Source organism: Aphis gossypii, chromosome 3 (genome assembly GCF_020184175.1).
Source record: "Aphis gossypii isolate Hap1 chromosome 3, ASM2018417v2, whole genome shotgun sequence".
Lineage (NCBI taxonomy): Eukaryota > Metazoa > Arthropoda > Insecta > Hemiptera > Aphididae > Aphis > Aphis gossypii.
The window spans coordinates 47,296,870-47,315,758 of record NC_065532.1 but is presented as its reverse complement, the minus strand read 5'-3'; the positions used below and the strand labels follow the sequence as shown (position 1 = coordinate 47,315,758).

General features: G+C 28.8%; 4 protein-coding genes across 5 annotated transcripts; 2 read left to right on the top strand and 2 right to left on the bottom strand.

Annotated features, from left to right (window-relative positions):
• The first annotated feature begins 99 nt into the window (after nucleotides 1–99).
• On the top strand, nucleotides 100–5,957 carry LOC114120891 (ATP-dependent RNA helicase DHX8). Its single transcript, XM_027982974.2, has 18 exons — nucleotides 100–279; nucleotides 412–497; nucleotides 861–1,081; nucleotides 1,164–1,619; nucleotides 1,731–1,926; nucleotides 2,003–2,112; nucleotides 2,171–2,315; nucleotides 2,390–2,560; nucleotides 2,766–2,928; nucleotides 2,989–3,170; nucleotides 3,269–3,516; nucleotides 3,593–4,118; nucleotides 4,235–4,375; nucleotides 4,595–4,735; nucleotides 4,802–4,954; nucleotides 5,019–5,344; nucleotides 5,411–5,590; nucleotides 5,668–5,957. The coding sequence occupies exons 1-18, from the start codon at nucleotides 186–188 to the stop codon at nucleotides 5,888–5,890; spliced, it is 3,762 nt and encodes a 1,253-aa protein (XP_027838775.2). The 5' UTR covers nucleotides 100–185; the 3' UTR covers nucleotides 5,891–5,957.
• A 7-nt stretch (nucleotides 5,958–5,964) lies between these two features.
• LOC114120892 (RNA-binding region-containing protein 3-like) lies at nucleotides 5,965–7,978 on the bottom strand. 2 transcript variants are annotated; one of them, XM_027982976.2, is made up of 4 exons: nucleotides 7,824–7,978; nucleotides 7,304–7,511; nucleotides 6,238–7,242; nucleotides 5,965–6,157 (listed from the first exon to the last, which is right to left on the bottom strand). In XM_027982976.2, exons 2-4 carry the CDS (start codon nucleotides 7,444–7,446, stop codon nucleotides 5,995–5,997), a joined length of 1,311 nt encoding a protein of 436 aa, XP_027838777.2. In that variant the 5' UTR covers nucleotides 7,447–7,511; nucleotides 7,824–7,978; the 3' UTR covers nucleotides 5,965–5,994. The 2 variants fall into 2 exon arrangements, with proteins under 2 accessions (XP_027838777.2, XP_027838776.2); XM_027982975.2 differs by having other exon boundaries at nucleotides 7,578–7,975.
• A 2,875-nt stretch (nucleotides 7,979–10,853) lies between these two features.
• LOC126551468 (uncharacterized) lies at nucleotides 10,854–13,204 on the top strand. Its single transcript, XM_050204869.1, has one exon. It carries the CDS (start codon nucleotides 11,264–11,266, stop codon nucleotides 12,011–12,013), a length of 750 nt encoding a protein of 249 aa, XP_050060826.1. The 5' UTR covers nucleotides 10,854–11,263; the 3' UTR covers nucleotides 12,014–13,204.
• A 152-nt stretch (nucleotides 13,205–13,356) lies between these two features.
• On the bottom strand, nucleotides 13,357–18,059 carry LOC114120923 (probable cytochrome P450 6a14). The gene is made up of 4 exons (XM_027983025.2): nucleotides 17,076–18,059; nucleotides 16,764–16,988; nucleotides 13,836–14,087; nucleotides 13,357–13,727 (listed from the first exon to the last, which is right to left on the bottom strand). Exons 1-4 carry the CDS (start codon nucleotides 17,968–17,970, stop codon nucleotides 13,555–13,557), a joined length of 1,545 nt encoding a protein of 514 aa, XP_027838826.1. The 5' UTR covers nucleotides 17,971–18,059; the 3' UTR covers nucleotides 13,357–13,554.
• Nucleotides 18,060–18,889: the final 830 nt, after the last annotated feature.

The window sequence follows — 18,889 nt, the reverse complement described above, 5'->3', positions numbered from 1 at the left end:
CCAAACTGAAAATTTTCCGCAACGTTGGGACTCCTAGTCTGTATCAATTGTTTTCAAACATATTTAAATAAAAACAAGATTTATGTTGTTCACTGATAATATTCCGTACTATTGGTGTACATTTTCACTAATCTAGTGATCATGCTTTAAACTCAAATTTAAAATTTAAATACTAACTGGTAACTATGGATGAATTAACTAAATTAGAACATTTATCATTAGTATCAAAAATATGTACCGAATTAGAAAATCATTTGGGACTCAACGACAAAGATTTAGGTAAGACATGATTAAACTTGATATTTCTTTATAATATTTTTATGTATTTTTGTCTATTATATTGCTATTATGTAGCATTATATATTTATATTATCTAATGACTAATACATTATAAATTGTGTTAATTTCTAGCTGAATTTATCATTGACCTAGCTCTCAACAACGATACATTAGAAACATTCAAAAAAGCTCTTTTGAAAAATGGAGCTGAATTTTCAGTTAGTGAATTTTATTATTACTAGGTATAGGACGTTGATGACCTAAAAAACATGAAAATTCCCATAAAAAAACGCTCTAAAATCTCTAAAAATGCAAATGTCCAAGATATATGATAATAATAAAAGAAATGTTTAAAATTGTTAAAAATTTTCCATTTTGTTTTTCAAGTTATAATACACATGTTTTAATTCACAACTTGTATTAATATGTTGTTTTTAGTATATTCTGAATCAAGAGAGCATGAAACAAATTTTAAGCTGAAATAGCATTTCATAGAATCAAATGAAAATTACAAAATTCATCAACATCCTATACCTCATTGTCACATACATTTTATATTTAATTCTTTTTTATTTTTCCAGGATTCATTTATTGCCAATTTGCTGCGTATTATACAGCACATGCAACCTAAAACATCAAAACAATCTGGAAATAAACTATATGATAATATTGACAAAAGTGATACATTGGCGTGTAAATTTCCTGGTTTAGCTATACCTAATGATATTGTAGGTGAAGAAAATGACCCCATTAGTGCTGTCATGGCTGAATTAGAGTCTTTTGCTCCCATTCTCAGCACCAAGTACAATTACATTTTGTTGAATAAAAATAAAATATAGACTTTTACCTATTTAATAATAATATTTTTAAATAATTATTTTTAGTGGCACTGGAGACGACCAAATTAACAAACCCAATGCTTCACATGATAAACGTTTATCTAGAAGTCGATCTAAGAGTCATGATCGACAGCACAGAAGGCGAAATTCTAAAAACAGAAGTAGAAGCCGAGAAAAACATCATAGAGACAAAAGTCGTGATAAACAGAAAAATCAGAGTCGTGATAGACACAGGGATAGAAGTCGTGATAGACAGAGGGATAGACAGAGGGATAGAAGTCATGACAGACAGAAAGATAGGAGTCGTGATAGACTGAAGGATAGGAGTCGTGATAGACAGAGTGATAGATATTATAAAGACAAATCATATAGAGATAGAAGTAAAGAAAAACGAAGAGATCAAAATAATGATCGCTACAGAAATCGAGATAGATATGACCATCACAATTCTAAAAGAAGCAGAAGCAGAGATGGACAAAGAAAAGAAAGACATGAGAAAGAGTATGTTATATTCTATATTCTTAATTTGCTCTCAAAAAATTTAATTTATGCAAATATAAATTTGTCTTTTGTAAAAATTGATTTTTTATGTATTTTTATTGTTTTATTTAGAATTGAGTCAAAAAGCAAATTTCCAGAATTGGGAAAAGTGTATCCTGGTAAAGTCTTAAATATTGTAGACTTTGGTTGTTTTGTACAACTAGATATGTTCCGTCAATCACAAGGACTTGTACACATTTCACAATTACGACAAAAAGGAAGAGTAACTTCTGTTAGTGACGTTGTTTCTAGAGGTGATAAAGTCATGGTAAGTAATTATCATTTAACAACATTAACATGCTTAAAAACTGTGAGTTGTCAAAATATTAAGTCGATTTTTACAGGTAAAAGTTTTATCAATAAGCGGTAACCAAAAAATTTCATTATCCATGAAAGACGTTGATCAAGACACTGGAGAAGATTTAAACCCTATGATACAGCCTGGAGATATAGAGTATGATATAAAATATTTATGTAACATAATATATTTACCTCTTTTTAAATTATTTTAGTGAAGACGATGATATGATGGGTGGCCGTAATCCTGATAGACCTACGTCTTTATTGGAATTACAGACAATTGCTGATGCAGATGAAATGACAAATTTAAAACGTATGAATAAGATTTCATCTCCAGAGCGCTGGGAAATAAAACAAGTAACTACTTTAAGATGAATATATTTAAAAATGATATATTTTCTTACTTATTTTGTTTTTTTTAATTATTATAGATGTTATCAGCCAATTGTATTGACAAGAGCGAACTTCCCGATTTTGATGAAGAAACTGGTATTTTACCCAAAGACAACACTGAAGAAGAACAAGATATTGAAATTGAAATTGTTGAAGATGAACCTCCATTTTTACATGGGCATGGTAGAAATCTCCACGATCTCAGCCCAGTATGCAATACACTTAGAACAAAATATTAAATTCAGTTCTAACTATATTTATTATTTTTTTTTTTAAATTATGAATCTTATTATTAGGCTACTCTGTAGAATCATAAATTGACTTATAAAATTATGTTTAGTACTTACAACACCTTATTTTAATTTTAATTGCTCAACCATTAAGAATCTATTAGTCATATTTTTGTATTTTTAGGTACGTATAGTTAAAAATCCAGATGGCTCTCTTGCACAAGCAGCCATGATGCAAAGTGCATTGTCCAAAGAACGTAGAGAGCATAAAATGTTACAGCGCGAACAAGAAATGGACTCTGTACCTAAAAATGTTACTAAAAATTGGATTGATCCTCTACCAGATAGTAAGTGATATTAAGTTGTACAATAAAAAGTTAACTTCATATAATTTTCGAAATTTTTAGACGATAGTAGACAATTGGCTTCAAACATGCGAGGAATTGGTTTGACTGCCCAAGATGTACCAGAATGGAAAAAACATGTTATTGGTGGTAAAAAAAGTTCATTTGGAATGAAGACCAACTTGACTCTCTTAGAACAAAGACAAAGTTTACCAATTTATAAACTTAAAGATGAACTTATCAAAGTAATACATGTTACATATAATATAATACAATAATTCTTTAAGTGGCATTTAAATTATTGATTTTAAAATGTACATATATTCGTTATCATTTACAATAGGCTGTGACTGACAACCAAATTTTGATTGTCATTGGAGAAACTGGTTCAGGAAAAACTACTCAGATTACTCAATATTTAGCTGAGGCTGGGTTTACATCAAGAGGTAAAATTGGATGTACTCAACCTAGAAGAGTAGCAGCCATGTCTGTTGCTAAAAGAGTATCTGAAGAATTTGGATGCAGATTAGGTCAAGAAGTTGGTTACACTATTCGTTTTGAAGATTGCACTAGTCCAGAAACTGTTATCAAGTATGACTAATGTTATTTATTTTATTAGTAATAATATTTTTTGTAAGTCTAACAAATTATTTCTTATTGTTTTTAGATATATGACAGACGGTATGTTGCTGCGTGAATGTCTTGTAGATTTTGACCTGAAAAACTATTCTGTAATCATGTTGGATGAAGCTCACGAAAGAACAATAAATACTGATGTTTTATTTGGACTATTAAAACAAGCTGTCACGAAAAGGAAAGAACTTAAACTAATTGTAACGTCTGCTACTCTAGACGCTGTGAAGTTTTCTCAATACTTTTTTGAAGCACCCATATTCACTATTCCTGGGCGTACATTCCCTGTAGAAGTATTATATACTAAAGAACCTGAAACTGACTACCTAGATGCATCACTTATTACAATTATGCAAATACACTTACGTGAACCACCTGGTGATGTATTGCTTTTCTTAACGGGTCAAGAAGAAATTGATACAGCTTGTGAAATTTTATATGAAAGAATGAAGTCGTTAGGACCTGATATTCCAGAGTTAATTATCTTACCTGTCTATTCAGCTCTACCTAGTGAAATGCAAACCAGAATTTTTGAAGCAGCCCCTCCTGGATCTCGAAAAGTATAAATAAAATAGTATTCTATCAAACCATTAGAAATTTATTTCTGAAAATCATTTTCATGTTATATAACATGTATATATATTATATATGTTGATTATTATATTCATTTGCTTAGGTTGTAATAGCAACAAATATTGCTGAGACTTCATTAACAATTGATGGAATCTATTATGTTGTTGACCCTGGATTTGTAAAACAAAAAGTTTACAATTCAAAAACTGGAATGGACTCTTTGGTTGTCACACCAATTTCACAAGTATGTTTTGTAATTACTTTTTGGATATTGGCTTTCGAATTAAGCTATTTGCTTATATTAGTGTGACAACACTAATTTCTGCATTAAAAAAAATATACTGAAATATAACTTAGTCAATATTTTTTTTATTAATAATTCACATCATACAAAAACAATTTATTGTTTTAAAGTTATGTATTGTATATTAGCGTAGTAACATTTTAAATATTGTCATTTTAGGCACAAGCCAAACAAAGAGCTGGTCGTGCTGGCCGTACTGGACCAGGTAAATGTTATAGGCTTTATACAGAAAGAGCCTATCGAGATGAAATGTTGCCAACACCTGTGCCTGAAATACAACGCACAAATTTAGCAACTACAGTATGTTATTAAATGTTGAATTTTACTATTTTTCCAATTCAAATTTAAAAATTATTTACTCTTTAGGTATTGCAACTAAAAACTATGGGCATTAATGATTTACTTCATTTTGACTTCATGGATGCCCCACCAGTTGAAAGTTTGATTATGGCCTTAGAATCATTGCATTCTTTGAGTGCATTAGACGATGAAGGTCTACTTACCAGATTGGGAAGACGAGTATGTATCTGCTCTATAAAATTTGAATATTTTATGTAGAAAATAAATGATTATATTATTTTAGATGGCAGAATTTCCATTGGAACCAAACCTATCCAAAATGTTAATAATGTCTGTTCATCTTCAATGTTCCGAAGAGATATTAACTATTGTATCCATGCTTTCTGTTCAAAATGTTTTTTATAGACCAAAAGATAAACAAGCATTGGCTGATCAGAAAAAAGCAAAGTTTAATCAAGTTGAAGGTGATCATTTAACACTTTTGGCTGTATATAATTCTTGGAAAAATAATAAGTTTAGTAATGCTTGGTGTTATGAGAATTTTGTCCAAGTACGTACACTCAAAAGAGCCCAAGATGTTCGTAAACAATTGCTTGGAATCATGGACAGGTAATGATTAAATTATGAACACTTATAACTCTGATGAATTTTTAAAACTCACCTAAACTTTTGTAGACATAAGTTGGATGTTGTTTCGGCTGGTAAAAACACAGCTCGAATACAAAAAGCTATTTGTTCTGGATTTTTCCGTAATGCCTCTAAAAAAGATCCACAAGAAGGTTATCGTACTCTTGTTGATGGACAGGCAGTTTACATTCATCCTAGTAGTGCTTTGTTCAACAGACAACCTGAATGGTTTGTATTGATAAATCAATTATGTAATAAAATTACACAAAATAATACTTATTAAAATTATATGTATTTTATATCAGGGTAATGTATCATGAGCTTGTTCAAACCACTAAAGAATACATGCGTGAAGTAACAACAATAGATCCAAGATGGCTTGTTGAATTTGCACCAGCATTCTTTAAATTCTCAGACCCAACAAAGTTGAGTAAGTTCAAAAAGAATCAACGACTAGAACCACTTTATAACAAATACGAAGAACCAAATTCATGGAGGATTTCCAGAGTGCGAAGGAGAAGAAACTAAATTTTTTGTACATATTATTAATTATTTTTTGTTTATAATACTTTAAATATAAACATTATATAAGTAACTAACTGTTTCTATGCATTAAATTATTTTATTAATACTTATTTTGCCGTAGCTGATCTAGCAAATTGTACAATCATAGGTTTGTCTTTTAAAATATATCCATTAGTTTCTTTCAGTGCCTGTTGGGCATTTTCTACACATGGTAATGTCACAAACGCTTGACCCTTCATACGCCCTTCTTGCATCAGTCGTATATCAAACCTGCAATATTATACATAAAATAATTATATATTCAAAGAAAAACTAATAATGAAACATAAATGTAATTTAATTTTACTAACATAGTTCCTGGTTTAAGATCTCCAGATTTAATAAATCTCTTATAAATGTATTTTAAATCATTATCTAAAACCGTTTTTGCTAAATTTTTTATGTATAATCTACAAGATGGAGCTCCAGGATGATAATTCTTAAAAATAGGCATATTATTAATGTCTTTATCTGATAATCTATTTGTAGCTAATTCTTCTTTACTAATACAATCTCCTGTTAAATCATCATCCGATTCACTTTCTTTTTTATCTACTTCTTTGTTTATACTCTTCGATGAATATATTACACCAAATCCTCCTTCAGTGTCCGCAGTTGGACCCTCAACAGGATTTAATTCAGCTGATACTTTTACTTCAATTTTCTTAGGTATCTCACATTCAACAGTGTCAAAAACATTGGCTAATTCTACTTTGGCCTTTTTTGTCACTGTAGTTGCAACATTTTTTAAACGCTTAGGCTTTATTACTTTGTATATTTTCTTTTTCAACAATGAAAATTTAGGTTCTATATTATGATCACTTTCATTATCACTTTCCATTTCAGATTCTGAAAGCTCAGGATCAGTTTCATCAGTAGTGGTATACTTATCTGCAGTTTCGATTTTCATAAACTTATTCAAAGGGAAACCAATGACAGGTTCAAAAGGTGCAGGCAGATTCATGCGATTCATCAAGTGTAAGACTTGATAATAGAACTTCTGATTGCAAGCTAATGCATTAGCAATATTCGACAATATGTATGGATTTGGATCAGGATAACTATAGTGTAGATGATGTGGCGGTGGTTGGTTTAAATCGATAGCAGCTGACCAACTATTTAATTTTTTTAAATAATCCTCTTGTAACTGTTTTACATTATCAGTATTGCATTCAATAACTGGTGGTGGCTTAGGGCATTTCATTAGATTGACATCAAGATCATTTGCAGACAATTCAACAGTCAACCTATGGCCTAACAATTCTTTTTGATGCAAACGCTGAATAACAGCTTCAGCAAATTCTTGGGATTCAAACCTAAAAATATAGACAGTATGTAGTTAACAAAAAAAATAGGTATTATTTTTTAAAAAATTACCTCGCATAAGCAATTGATCTACGATTTGTTTTAGATGTCAATATTTTAACATATTTGGCACCAAAATACTTGAGAAATTCTTCTTTATCTTCAGACGAAATTTGTGGAGGGAAATGACGCACTATGATTGTAGCAGATGCCATAATTTTTACATAAACAAAACATGAACTATGTAAACCAATAAATTATCGAATTTTGACTCTATGTCCTGAAATAAAACATGGTTAATAATACAGCAAACATTCTTCCTACAACATTTTAAATAAAAACTTGCCTATGTTGATACTACAAAGTTGAAAGTACAAATAATAATTAGGCACAATAATATAACGTAGTATCACTTGAAAAATATTACACCTCATTCCAATAAATAATAAAAAAAAAATAGTAGGTACTGTTCGATTTTTTTATGTAACTTTGTAATGCCAAGTTAAAAGTAGGTTAGGTAGTTAATCTAGTTAAATACTTGAGGTATGAATATTTTACAAAATAATAACAATTCAACATTCATACAACTTACTGTGCGAGCACTCTGTTTAGGCGGCAATGCTCTAAATAGTAAATACTAATGCTAAATACAGCAAGTTGCAAAAACAACGGAATTTTTAATTTAACAGTGTTATCACGAAATTAAATCGTCTTCATAGATAATATATTATCACAATATCACTCGAGCCTCACCAAACATAAATAAGTGATAATAATAAAAAATATATCAAAAAAACAAAAAACTAAACAAAACATAATCATAGCCGCAGAAACCATGGTAATTATAATACTATAATAATTACCTTGGCAGAGACCGATCTGGCCGATGGCCGACCGTACAAATTACAATCATTTAATATCTTCATACTTATTACTACTCAATGGCTAAGAACAGAGTAGATTAAATATTATACATACTTTGCTTTAACACCAACGTATTGGCCGTATTGCCATTATACGTTTATCATGTCAAGTTCAAACACTTCAAATACTCCAAGCTGACCAAACTCGTTTACTATCGTTATTTTTTTAATTTACTCAAAAACAGATTTTAAAAAAAATGTGTAACTCTACCTAAATGATAAAAATAATTGGTTGGTTTATCCGTAATTAATATTTTATAAAGTATTCATTATGATACAATATACTCAGACTTTCAGAGAATCAGAATTTAAGGTTGTCTTTATAATTTAAAATGGATCGATTCTGGTAATGGTGCTAGTTCAATTTCTGGCCAACCGGTACCCGGTGGAGCAGGATAACTAGATAAAGCCCCTATCCCATTTGAGGAATATCCACGGCGGTATGCCGCCGCATTGCTTGAATTTTAAGGTCGGCTCATCAATTATTTTAATTTGAATGCACTAAAACTGTGCAACGGAACAAGATTAATTGTAAAAAAATGTATGCCAAATTTAATCGAAGCCACAATATTGACTGACAAAGCGAAGAGGGAAGTTGTAGGTGCTCATCCCGCGTATTCCTCTGATACCAACAGACATGCCATTTGAATTCAAACGATTGCAATTCCCCGTGCGCCTATCATTTGCCATGTCCATCAATAAGGCACAAAGACAAATGCTCCAAGTATGCGGTTTAAATTTGGAGGAGCTGTGTTTTTCGCACGGGAAACTATACGTAGCCTGTTCAAGAGTTGGCACTCCAAATTGTTTATTTGTGTATGCCCCAAATGGACAAACAAAGAATATTGTTTACCCAAATGTGTTTGGGTAAAATAATTGATAAAGAATTTGGAAAAAAATAAATGATTTTCTAAGAAAATGTATATGATTATTATTGCATTTTTGTTTTGGTGCAGCGAAGAATCAAAATAGTCAATGTCTAAGTTTTGAATACCGTTAAATCGAATATTAAATAACAAATTAATCAAAATTCGAATCATATTATAGAATTGGCATTTTAGCGGCCAACGAAGTGCACGGGTTCAGCTTGTTATTTTATATTAATGTCCTATAACTCCTATTTACTGGCAGAATCCTAAGATTTTGGCCAAATGATAAAAAAAATATAATAATCTAATATTCTAATTAATAAAAACATAGTCCAATGACCTCAAGTTTATCAAGATAACCCAGAACATTAATCCATCTATTTGTAGAAAGTTTATCAAGATCTTTACTAAGTTTGAAAATTATTTCTTTTATTGAGATAAATGTTTTCTTCCCTTAAGTCAAGATGGTTGAAATTAATCATTGTGCTGACTGTGGTCTGTGACTTTACTTTTAACATTTATGGGTCACTTTTCTAGGAAAAACATATATTTTATACAAAAATTCAGTTTTGTTATTAAATTATTTAAAACATGTATTATAATATTATGTAGATTAACATTAACACATTTCAACTTGAATTACAAATTATTAATTTTATATTTAGTGTAATCGTGAGTAATCGACGACGTGAGTCGTCGTACGCTTCGGCTTTGCTCAATCTGAGCCCTCATAGCCATTACTAGTGTTATGAAAATGTATAACATAACTAGGGCTAGGATTTTAATTTCCTTAGAAATCATCAAAAATGCCTTTAAAAAAATGCAAAAATGACTTAAAAAACTTAAAAAATGCATTAACAAAATGTCTTAAAAATTTATTTAAAATAACTTAAAATTTAAAAAAAATACATTACATGTACATAAATATTTTATTATACCACATATTATATTAATAAGAAAAAAAAATATTCTTTATTGTTACACTGAATGATGAGAGCGTGCTTCAGCCTGAAGCCTTTAGGTTTTCAAATAAAAATGCTCTCCTATTGTTCTCCAATAAGTATTTGTAGATAGAAAAGCCGGAAGCCCCTATTTCTACATCTACTGAATATAATATAAATTGAATATATAAGTACTGTAGATCTGTAGATAAGAAATAGGTCATTTGGTTTTTAATATATTGTTAGCATATCAATATTTTGTATTATAAATGTATAATAAAATTTTGAATTATAATTTTAAATTCAAAAACACCAAAAATGACATAAAAAAATTAGAAAAATGACCTTAAAATAAGAAATACAAAATAAAATTTCTTATTCTAATTTAAAATTACCTAAAAGTGGTTTTTCTACTACTTAATACGAGTTTAAAAGAGGTATAAAACCATAAATTTACATACTTATAAGTATTTACTAAAATAACAATTTTTGCATAATATTTAGAAATTAGGAAGATAATAATAAAAACAAACATATTTATTATTTATAACAACTTTTGTTATGTTTATGCATAGGGTTGTTGAGTATATCTAGATTGAGTATGTTTTAATCATTTTACTCTGTTATTTTTAAAATATGAATGAATTATTTAAGAAATTATCTATATTCTATTGTATAATTTTAATTTAAGATTATTATCTAGGGTAACTACATAAATGTTAAGGTACGTTTTACCTGCAGCGTCTAGACACAGCACTATTGTTTTGAGTCCAGACTGATAGTGCGTCCGGACGCAATGCGATATTTACCTACCAACGCGCTGAGTTAAACGTTAAACGCAAGTATAGAAAAACAATCAAATAAAAAACACATGTATCTCGGTGCGAGTCTTTTGGTCGAAGGCCATTTGATCGACGGTTTAGTGATCGATAAAATATGATCGAAGTATCATGTGATCGAATCGTTTTATAGTCGAAAAACGAATGGTCGAATATTTTATTTATATGGTCGAAATGTTTTGTGGCTGAATGGGTTTTTTGGTCGAAGTAAAGTTAATCATTAGATTAGGCCCGTATGTAGTTCAATTGGCGTTTGATAAATATCGATATTATTATTATTTGGAAATAATATATTAATATCTTTATCTTAATAAACGGCCGTCGGATAATCGGTCTTCGGCTCACAGTCCTAGTCTCACTTTGTAGGTGCCTTACAGTGTTAATCGACAATACAGTATCGGTCGAGTAATTTGTAATAGTGTTTATTTTAGTAGTTTAAATAAAATTTTTTAATTTTAATATGAATATTGATATTGTTCCTAGCATCCATGGTGGAATATTATTAAATATAAATAATTTCATATATAAAAAAAACAAAGATATGGTGCGTAAAAATGACGGAAAACACGTATTTTATTGGATTTGCATTAATAAGTGTGGTGCAAAAATTCGAACTGTTGAAACAAATGAAAAAAAACATGAACTCGATAAAAATGCAATGTTTTCTTCGGATCAACATTGTCATTCTTCCGATCCTATAGGCTTGGAAGTAAGAAAAATAAAAGAAAAAATTAAAATAAGTGCAAGTTCAAGCGAAAACAAACCATTACAGATTTATCAGAAATCTATTAACGAGTGTTCAACAATTGTAGCCTCGCACATAAGTAAAGATTCAATTCAACAATTAGTGAAACGTCAAAGACGCAATGTTGAAATATACAAAGAACCAACATCTATCAATGAAATAAGTCTAGCCCCATCGATGTGCCAAACATTAAAAGGTGAATTATTTTTAGTTAAAAAAAATGAAAACTTGCTTCTATTTACCACATATGAAAACTGTAAATATTTAAGCGAATCTATCTGCTGGTTAGCAGATGGAACATTCAAGGCTTGCCCAAAAATTTTTGAACAACTGTATGTTATTCATGGATCAATTAAACGCGGAACTGATGAGATTTTTGTACCGTTAGTATTTGCCCTAATGAATGGTAAAAATGAAGAGCTATATAATCAAGTGTTTTGTTTATTAAATGAATTTTGCTCCTAAAACAATATACAAATTAAAAAAGATAAAGACATTGAAATAATAACGGATTTTGAGAAAGCAGCCATAAATTCTTTAAATGAAAATTTTCCATCAGCAACCCATTCGACGTGTTTTTTTCATTTTTGTCAGAGTATTTATAGAAAAATTCAAAATATTGGGCTTTCAACGAAATATGCTAATAATATTGAATTCAATCTCCTAGCAAGACATTTACCCGCGATGGCATTTTTACCAGTTGATAGAGTTTGTATTATAATACATTATATTATTTTATATTATATTATATTTCTATATTATCTTATAATATATATTCCCTAGATTCAGGAAGGCTGGGCCATAGTTAAACCATTATTTGGAAGCAACGAAGATGAGCAAAGTCTATTAAAGTATTTTGAAAATACATATGTAATGGGTAAACAGGTTATGAAAACAAGAGGAAGATCAAGAATAAAACCAGTTTACACTACTCCACTTTTCCCACCAGAATTATGGTCTGTAGCTCAAAGGGTATCGTCAGGATTGCCAAGGACGACTAATATCGCAGAATCCTGGCATAGAAAATTAAATAGATTAATATCACCACATCCAGGTTTGTCTGAAGTAGAAACAATTATTATTATTTATTTGTTATTGTTTATCGTAATTTGTAGGACTGCATAAATTAATCAAAACGTTACAATCTACTCAAAACGAAACTGAGGCAGAAATTGAGATGTTATTGTATGGGCGTAGTAACAAAAAAATTAAAACTCAAGTACAATCCTACAATATACGATTAAAAGAAGTGCAACAAAGACTCTTAGCTGATCCAGGTTATGATTTATTAGAATACTTAAAAGGAATAGCTCAAAATTTAAAATTTTAATTACTTATACTTAAACTAATTACCTATTTTAAAATTTTACTATATTTTTATTTTACTTAATAGTAACGGCTAGTTTTTTTTTTAAAACAACATTTTTTATTTATATTATGGTTTTTGAAATATTTATTATTATGTTATTTTTAGCTCAAAATGTATGTTTATCTACTACAATATATTTCGATTACATGACATTTCGATCACTTGAATTTTCGATATTATATTTTTCGATAAAAAATGTATTCGAATACATGATATTTCGTTCACTTTTTTTCGAACACTAGACTTTCGGCCACTAAATTTTCGACCAGAACACCCCCACCCCATGTATCTAGTAACAATGCGTCTAACGCCGTGGCTGAATGCTACAGGTAAAACATACCTTAAAGGTTATTTTTAGTCAAATATATATATTATTGAATTGCAATGTAATTAATAATTATATATTTAATGATGTAATAAATAAACACAAATGGTAAAATATATTTACAAACACCGTATTTTATTATTATACGTATAATACATTAATACATTAGTACTTACATTAATAGACAATAATGTTTATTTTAAAAATTATAAAAATATATTAAGTTTAGACTCAGTTACATCACACTTGTTATTGTTTAAATATTACTTTAATACTTACATTTATGACATTTTGTACGTAAAAATTAAATTATTACTTAGAAATTGGAATTAGTTTTAACCAAATTTTTTCATCTCTAGGCATCACTATAAGTGATAAATTACTAAACTGTATAGGAATCTCAGTCTTTTCACAAGGTTCTACTTCAAATTTTGATAAAATATCTACTAAAGCCAATTTCATTTCTATCTCAGCAAAACGTTTTCCTTTTTTAAAAAAAAATAACAATAATAAATTAAAAACAGTTATGTTTAATCAATTACTCGACAATAAATAGTGAGTTGTTTTATGCAAACTAATATAATAATACCTACCAATACAAATTCTGGGTCCATCGCCAAATGGAATATAAACGCCGTTAGGTCGCTTTGCCTTTTCTTCGTTTGAAAATCTTTCGGGATTGAATACTTCAGGATCACTAAAATATCTAGGATCAAAATGCAATGAAAAGGTTGGAATTATAATTTTCTGTCCTTTCTCAATTTTTAACGAATCGTTCGGCACGCAATAAGATTTTGTAGCTACTCTGAATAAAGCAAACACCACAGGATATTTTCTGAGTGTTTCTGAAAATAAAAAGTAATTTTTAGTATTTTTAAAGTAATTTAATATCAATGACTTTAGTAATTAAATCATTTAACTTCAAAAATAACTGAATAATAACTGTAGATCTGTAGCGTAATACAAAATAACTATTAATGAGTAATAACTAATAAATATTAGCAAGTAGCAAAAATAGTTAAATTTATTTTAAAAATAACAATATTTTTAACCAAATTGGTCAACCAATAATCTGGTAAGTATTTTAAAATTAACCTCGTGGACCGTGGTAAATTGATAATTTTTTAGACAATGTCAAGTTTATTTTTCAGTAAAGTTTTTAATATTAATTTCGTCGATTATCATTTTTTTAAATTTTTATTTTTATTTTTTATAGGAATTACCAAAATTTTCATGTAATTCAATCTACTTCGATTGAATTTTTAATTAATTCCATACTTTAGACAAACCGTATAAAAATGGCAAAAACCATTTTTCAAGTTAAATAATTAGCAGTAGATACAGAAACAGTTAGTAGTTAGTAATAGTAGTAACAGTGGTGTATTTTCAAAAATTTTCTGGGGGTCCACACTCCACTGTTTATAGATAATTAAGTAATTTATACTAACTATGATAACTATGTACCTATTGGCTATTACCTTTATCACACATTATATTTAGCCGTAAATTGGAAATCGTCATCAGAATACACGGAATACTAATAATTTCTATACTTATTATTTTATTATTTATTTATTTATTTTTATTTTTTATTTCTAATTATTACTTAACAATACTGCAGGAATGTGTATCGGTTTTTCTACTTCGGGGGGGGGGGGGGGGGGGGGCAGTACCCCTGGACCCTCCAACAAGTTACCATATCATTGAAAATATAACATGGTACAAATGTATACAATAATATCTATTATCCACAATTTTATGAAGTAATTAAATGTAAATTAGAAACCTAGTCTTAAAACAAAAATACTACCTACCGAAATACAAATTTAATTATTTGTTTTTAATCATTTTCTTTATATTAGTCGATAACTAGTTTTACCCATAATTTGAATAATAAAATTAGTTAAATTAATTTTCCGGTGGAGACTCGTTTGAACACAGTACTATAATTTTTAAATTTACGGCAACTCGTTTGCGCACAAAATTGTGAACAATTAAAACCAACTAATAGATAAAATTTTAAGTATATAGAATGTTAGTATACCTTCTCTTAAAACATAGCGTTTATTTTCAATTGTGGTTTCCCAATTCTCATCAATAACCATATTATTTTATTTGTTATATTGATATGATATTATATAGTAAAATAAAATAATATAGTTTAATTAAAAATTGTATTCTTGCATGTTGCATGTTGCATACATATAACTTATAAGACAGAGTTAGAGACAACAAGCAATACTGATAATAGGCATCCTCTTATTTTATTATTTTATCTGGACTTTAGGTAGGAAGATACTTCTTAGAGGCGGTGGTAAACTCTCCCGATTTTATGGTAAATTCCTCTGATTTTTAAAAATAGTAAACTCTCTCGGGTCAACACTACGGATCAAAATTGTTCAGAATTCAAAGTTGCAATAAACTAAAAAAACAACAAGTATAAACAGTCATACAAAAAATAAAGAAAAAACTATAACTCAAAAAAATATTAGATTATAAAGACAAAAAAATAGATATCATAAGTTTTTTTAAATCTGTGTGTCCTACTATAAAAATTTTATTTAAACATTTTTATTTTATCATATGTATATATTGTATATTAGATTTATTTTATGGTTTTTATTAAATTAAATTAGTAGTACTGAAGACTCAGGAGAATTTACATGTTTCCTCCAGGTACTATTGGAGTAGACCTGGGAGAATTTGCAATCGCACCTTCTCAAGCCGTGATGACGTGATTTTACCCAATAGTCCAAAGACACACTTAACCCCCCTTCCCCAAGTTATTAAACATTGACAAAGCTGATGGTCGTTTTAATGAAATATAATGAAAAAAAAATAGTCTATTTAACTTTTTCCGAAATGATGATGAAATATTTTTAGTCTTTTGTTTTAAATTAAATTCATCATATTATAATTAATTAGGTATACATAATTTTTTTAAGCGTACAAAACGGGCGTGAGTCATATTACATTTAATATTAATACAATTAAAATTACAAGTACCTATGTTATTACAGTGAGGTAAAACGTTTAAATACTCGGTTAGGTTTGTGAGATAGAATAAAAGGAGGGGGTCAGAATTGGCAATAAACAAACAACGTCTAAGTGGTTCATTCAAACCATAATTAGTGGGGGAGATAGGTAAATTAAAACCATGGGTTACCTATGTTGACGAGTGAAGCGAAGAGAGACATTTATAAGAATTAGAGAGAGTAGGTGTGGTGAGTCAATCTACCCATTTAATAATTTAGATAGAAATTTAAAATGAGCAGCACGACTACGATCAGCTAGTGAATTTAGTTTGAAATGCTCGAGTACTGGTAAATAATTATGAGGAGAACATACAATCTTGAGTAGATGACTGGCATATATTTAAAAAAGTGTAGGTATTATTATAGTTGTTATTAAACCATTTAAACCATTATTTTATTTTACTTTATTAGTCGACGGTATTATAATATCATATCAATATTACTAAACAATTATTGTATACATTTTATAAATTTTAAAATAAATACCTGCTATGACCATATCAAGATAATTGAGATTAGTCAAAAATTCATTATCAATTACTCCATTGCATTTAATTTTTGTCAATTTTATCTCTTCGCGTACTCGGTCTTGAATGTTTTTTTTCAGTGCAAGCTCATATAAACAAAAAGAAAGAGTAGTTGATGTAGTTTCAAATCCAGCAGCAAACAAACCAAATGCATTTGACAATACTTGATCTTTCGTTAATGTTACTAAAAAATAAATATTATGACACAGTAGTTAAATTATAGATATTGCTATTTTAAATTATTATTAAAAAAAAAAAAAAAATCGTTTACCATCGCTAGATGAATTGTTATTAACAACCAAATCTTGATGGGCTTGAATTAAAGCATGAACAATATCATTCCTCACTATATTATTTTTTTCTCTGTATTCTATTGTTTCTTTAAATATTGATCCGAAAAATTCAGTTGTATTAGTGGGGAAAACAGAAAGCCTTATAATTTTCAGAATAGCTGGTGATATCATCAATAATATTTCTCTCAGAAAATACATAAAAGATGGTTCAAATGCTTTTTTTCCAAACCTACGAAATGAATAAGTATCATCTTTTGCTACATTTAGCTTTAGTCCAAAAGCACAAGTGCCAATAACATCAGTTGAATATTTCCCCAAAATATCTCGTACATCAATTTCATTGGGATTTTTCTTTAACTCAGAATATATACTATCCATCATATTATCGCCACACTCTTCGATTTGACTATACATCTGTTTAAGTTTGCCAGATGTAAAAGTGGGACTCAACTTATTTCTGAGTTTTTTCCATAGTGGGTTTTCCATAAAAAACAGCGTTTCTGACAGTGGTTCATATGAAAAATTCACATAAATACCACGGTCAGTAAAATACGAAAAATCCTTTATTAGTATGCTGTTGATTATTTCAGGATCGCGCACCATTAAGTATGGAGTACGCATCTGAAACATACCTCCGTACTTGTGTCCAGCCAGTTGGTAATAAACTTTCTTGTACAAGTCTATTGGATGCTCTATGCCCAGTGCTACCTTCAAGTAGTTGCCAAACAAAGGAATTGGACGTATATAAGGCACGTTAAGATTTTTCCATACATTAAATGTCGAAGTACAATAATAATAAATAATCGAGAATAATACTGTAACAAGTATGATCAAGTCAAACCAAATATTAGCAAAGCTAAATAGCGTTGACATTTTTCTAATTTGATAGGTATACGAAAGAAAATATAATAAAAAATTATAAACAACACACTTGAATAACTTGAATAAAAATGACTATATTATACAGTTATTTTTTCATCCTTTATATAACATACATCAAATACTTAAAACTCATATCTTAATAGGTTATCGATATCTAAACAATATTCTGAAGTGATGCGAATAATTAAATAACAACTACCTACTAGGTCAGTGGTCTTCAACCGGTGGGTCGCGACCCATTTTTGGGTCGTGTAAGCTTTAAAACTGGGTCGCGATAAGTCTTCTTTTTAAAATAAAAATAAAATTTTTAAAATTATAAAAGGTAAAAAAATAATTTTTTAATAATTAAATTTAGAAATTTAATAAATAAAAATACAGTTTAAAAATAGTAGTGATCTCTACTATTTAAGAATAGTAGTTATTCTTATTGCAAAGCATTAAGCAATTTTCGATTTTTTATAAACTTACGTGGGTCGCGAAAAATGTAAGCCTAAAAATGTGGGTCGCGAGTCCAAAAAGGTTGAAGACCACTGTACTAGGTAGTATATATAAGTATATCATTATAATTTATTTTTTTAAAGTTGATCACTAAAATTTACCGTGTTTTATAAGTACTGATTGTAAACTAAAATTGACAACAATAAGAACCTATTTAAATTAGGTATTGGTACATAATTTTAATCCCTAGCAACCTCTTGTACTTAACTTAATTCTATGTGTTTACATACCTAATATACTTAAGCTAGTTAAATTAGTAATATAAAAAATAGATTAAATTTAATCTATTCTGTGTTTAAACTATTATTGCTCAGGGGAAATCATTAAGATATCATATTTATTAAAGACTAAATTTTAAACTAATGATATAAAATGTTATGTAATACCTACCAACTTTATTTCCGATTACACT

Excerpts from the sequence above, each read along its gene's own strand:
- LOC114120891 (XM_027982974.2), top strand. The coding sequence starts at position 186 with ATGGATGAATTAACTAAATTAGAACATTTATCATTAGTATCAAAAATA. Across the intron at positions 1,927-2,002 it reads CTAGAGGTGATAAAGTCATG|GTAAAAGTTTTATCAATAAG; the intron begins GTAAGTAATTAT and ends CGATTTTTACAG. Across the intron at positions 2,113-2,170 it reads ATACAGCCTGGAGATATAGA|TGAAGACGATGATATGATGG; the intron begins GTATGATATAAA and ends AAATTATTTTAG.
- LOC114120892 (XM_027982976.2), bottom strand. The coding sequence starts at position 7,446 with ATGGCATCTGCTACAATCATAGTGCGTCATTTCCCTCCACAAATTTCG. Across the intron at positions 7,243-7,303 it reads AGATCAATTGCTTATGCGAG|GTTTGAATCCCAAGAATTTG; the intron begins GTAATTTTTTAA and ends CTATATTTTTAG. Across the intron at positions 6,158-6,237 it reads GATCTTAAACCAGGAACTAT|GTTTGATATACGACTGATGC; the intron begins GTTAGTAAAATT and ends ATAATATTGCAG.
- LOC114120923 (XM_027983025.2), bottom strand. The coding sequence starts at position 17,970 with ATGTCAACGCTATTTAGCTTTGCTAATATTTGGTTTGACTTGATCATA. Across the intron at positions 16,989-17,075 it reads TAACAATTCATCTAGCGATG|TAACATTAACGAAAGATCAA; the intron begins GTAAACGATTTT and ends TTTATTTTTTAG. Across the intron at positions 13,728-13,835 it reads TGGACCCAGAATTTGTATTG|GAAAACGTTTTGCTGAGATA; the intron begins GTAGGTATTATT and ends TTTTTAAAAAAG.
- LOC126551468 (XM_050204869.1), top strand. The coding sequence starts at position 11,264 with ATGAATATTGATATTGTTCCTAGCATCCATGGTGGAATATTATTAAAT.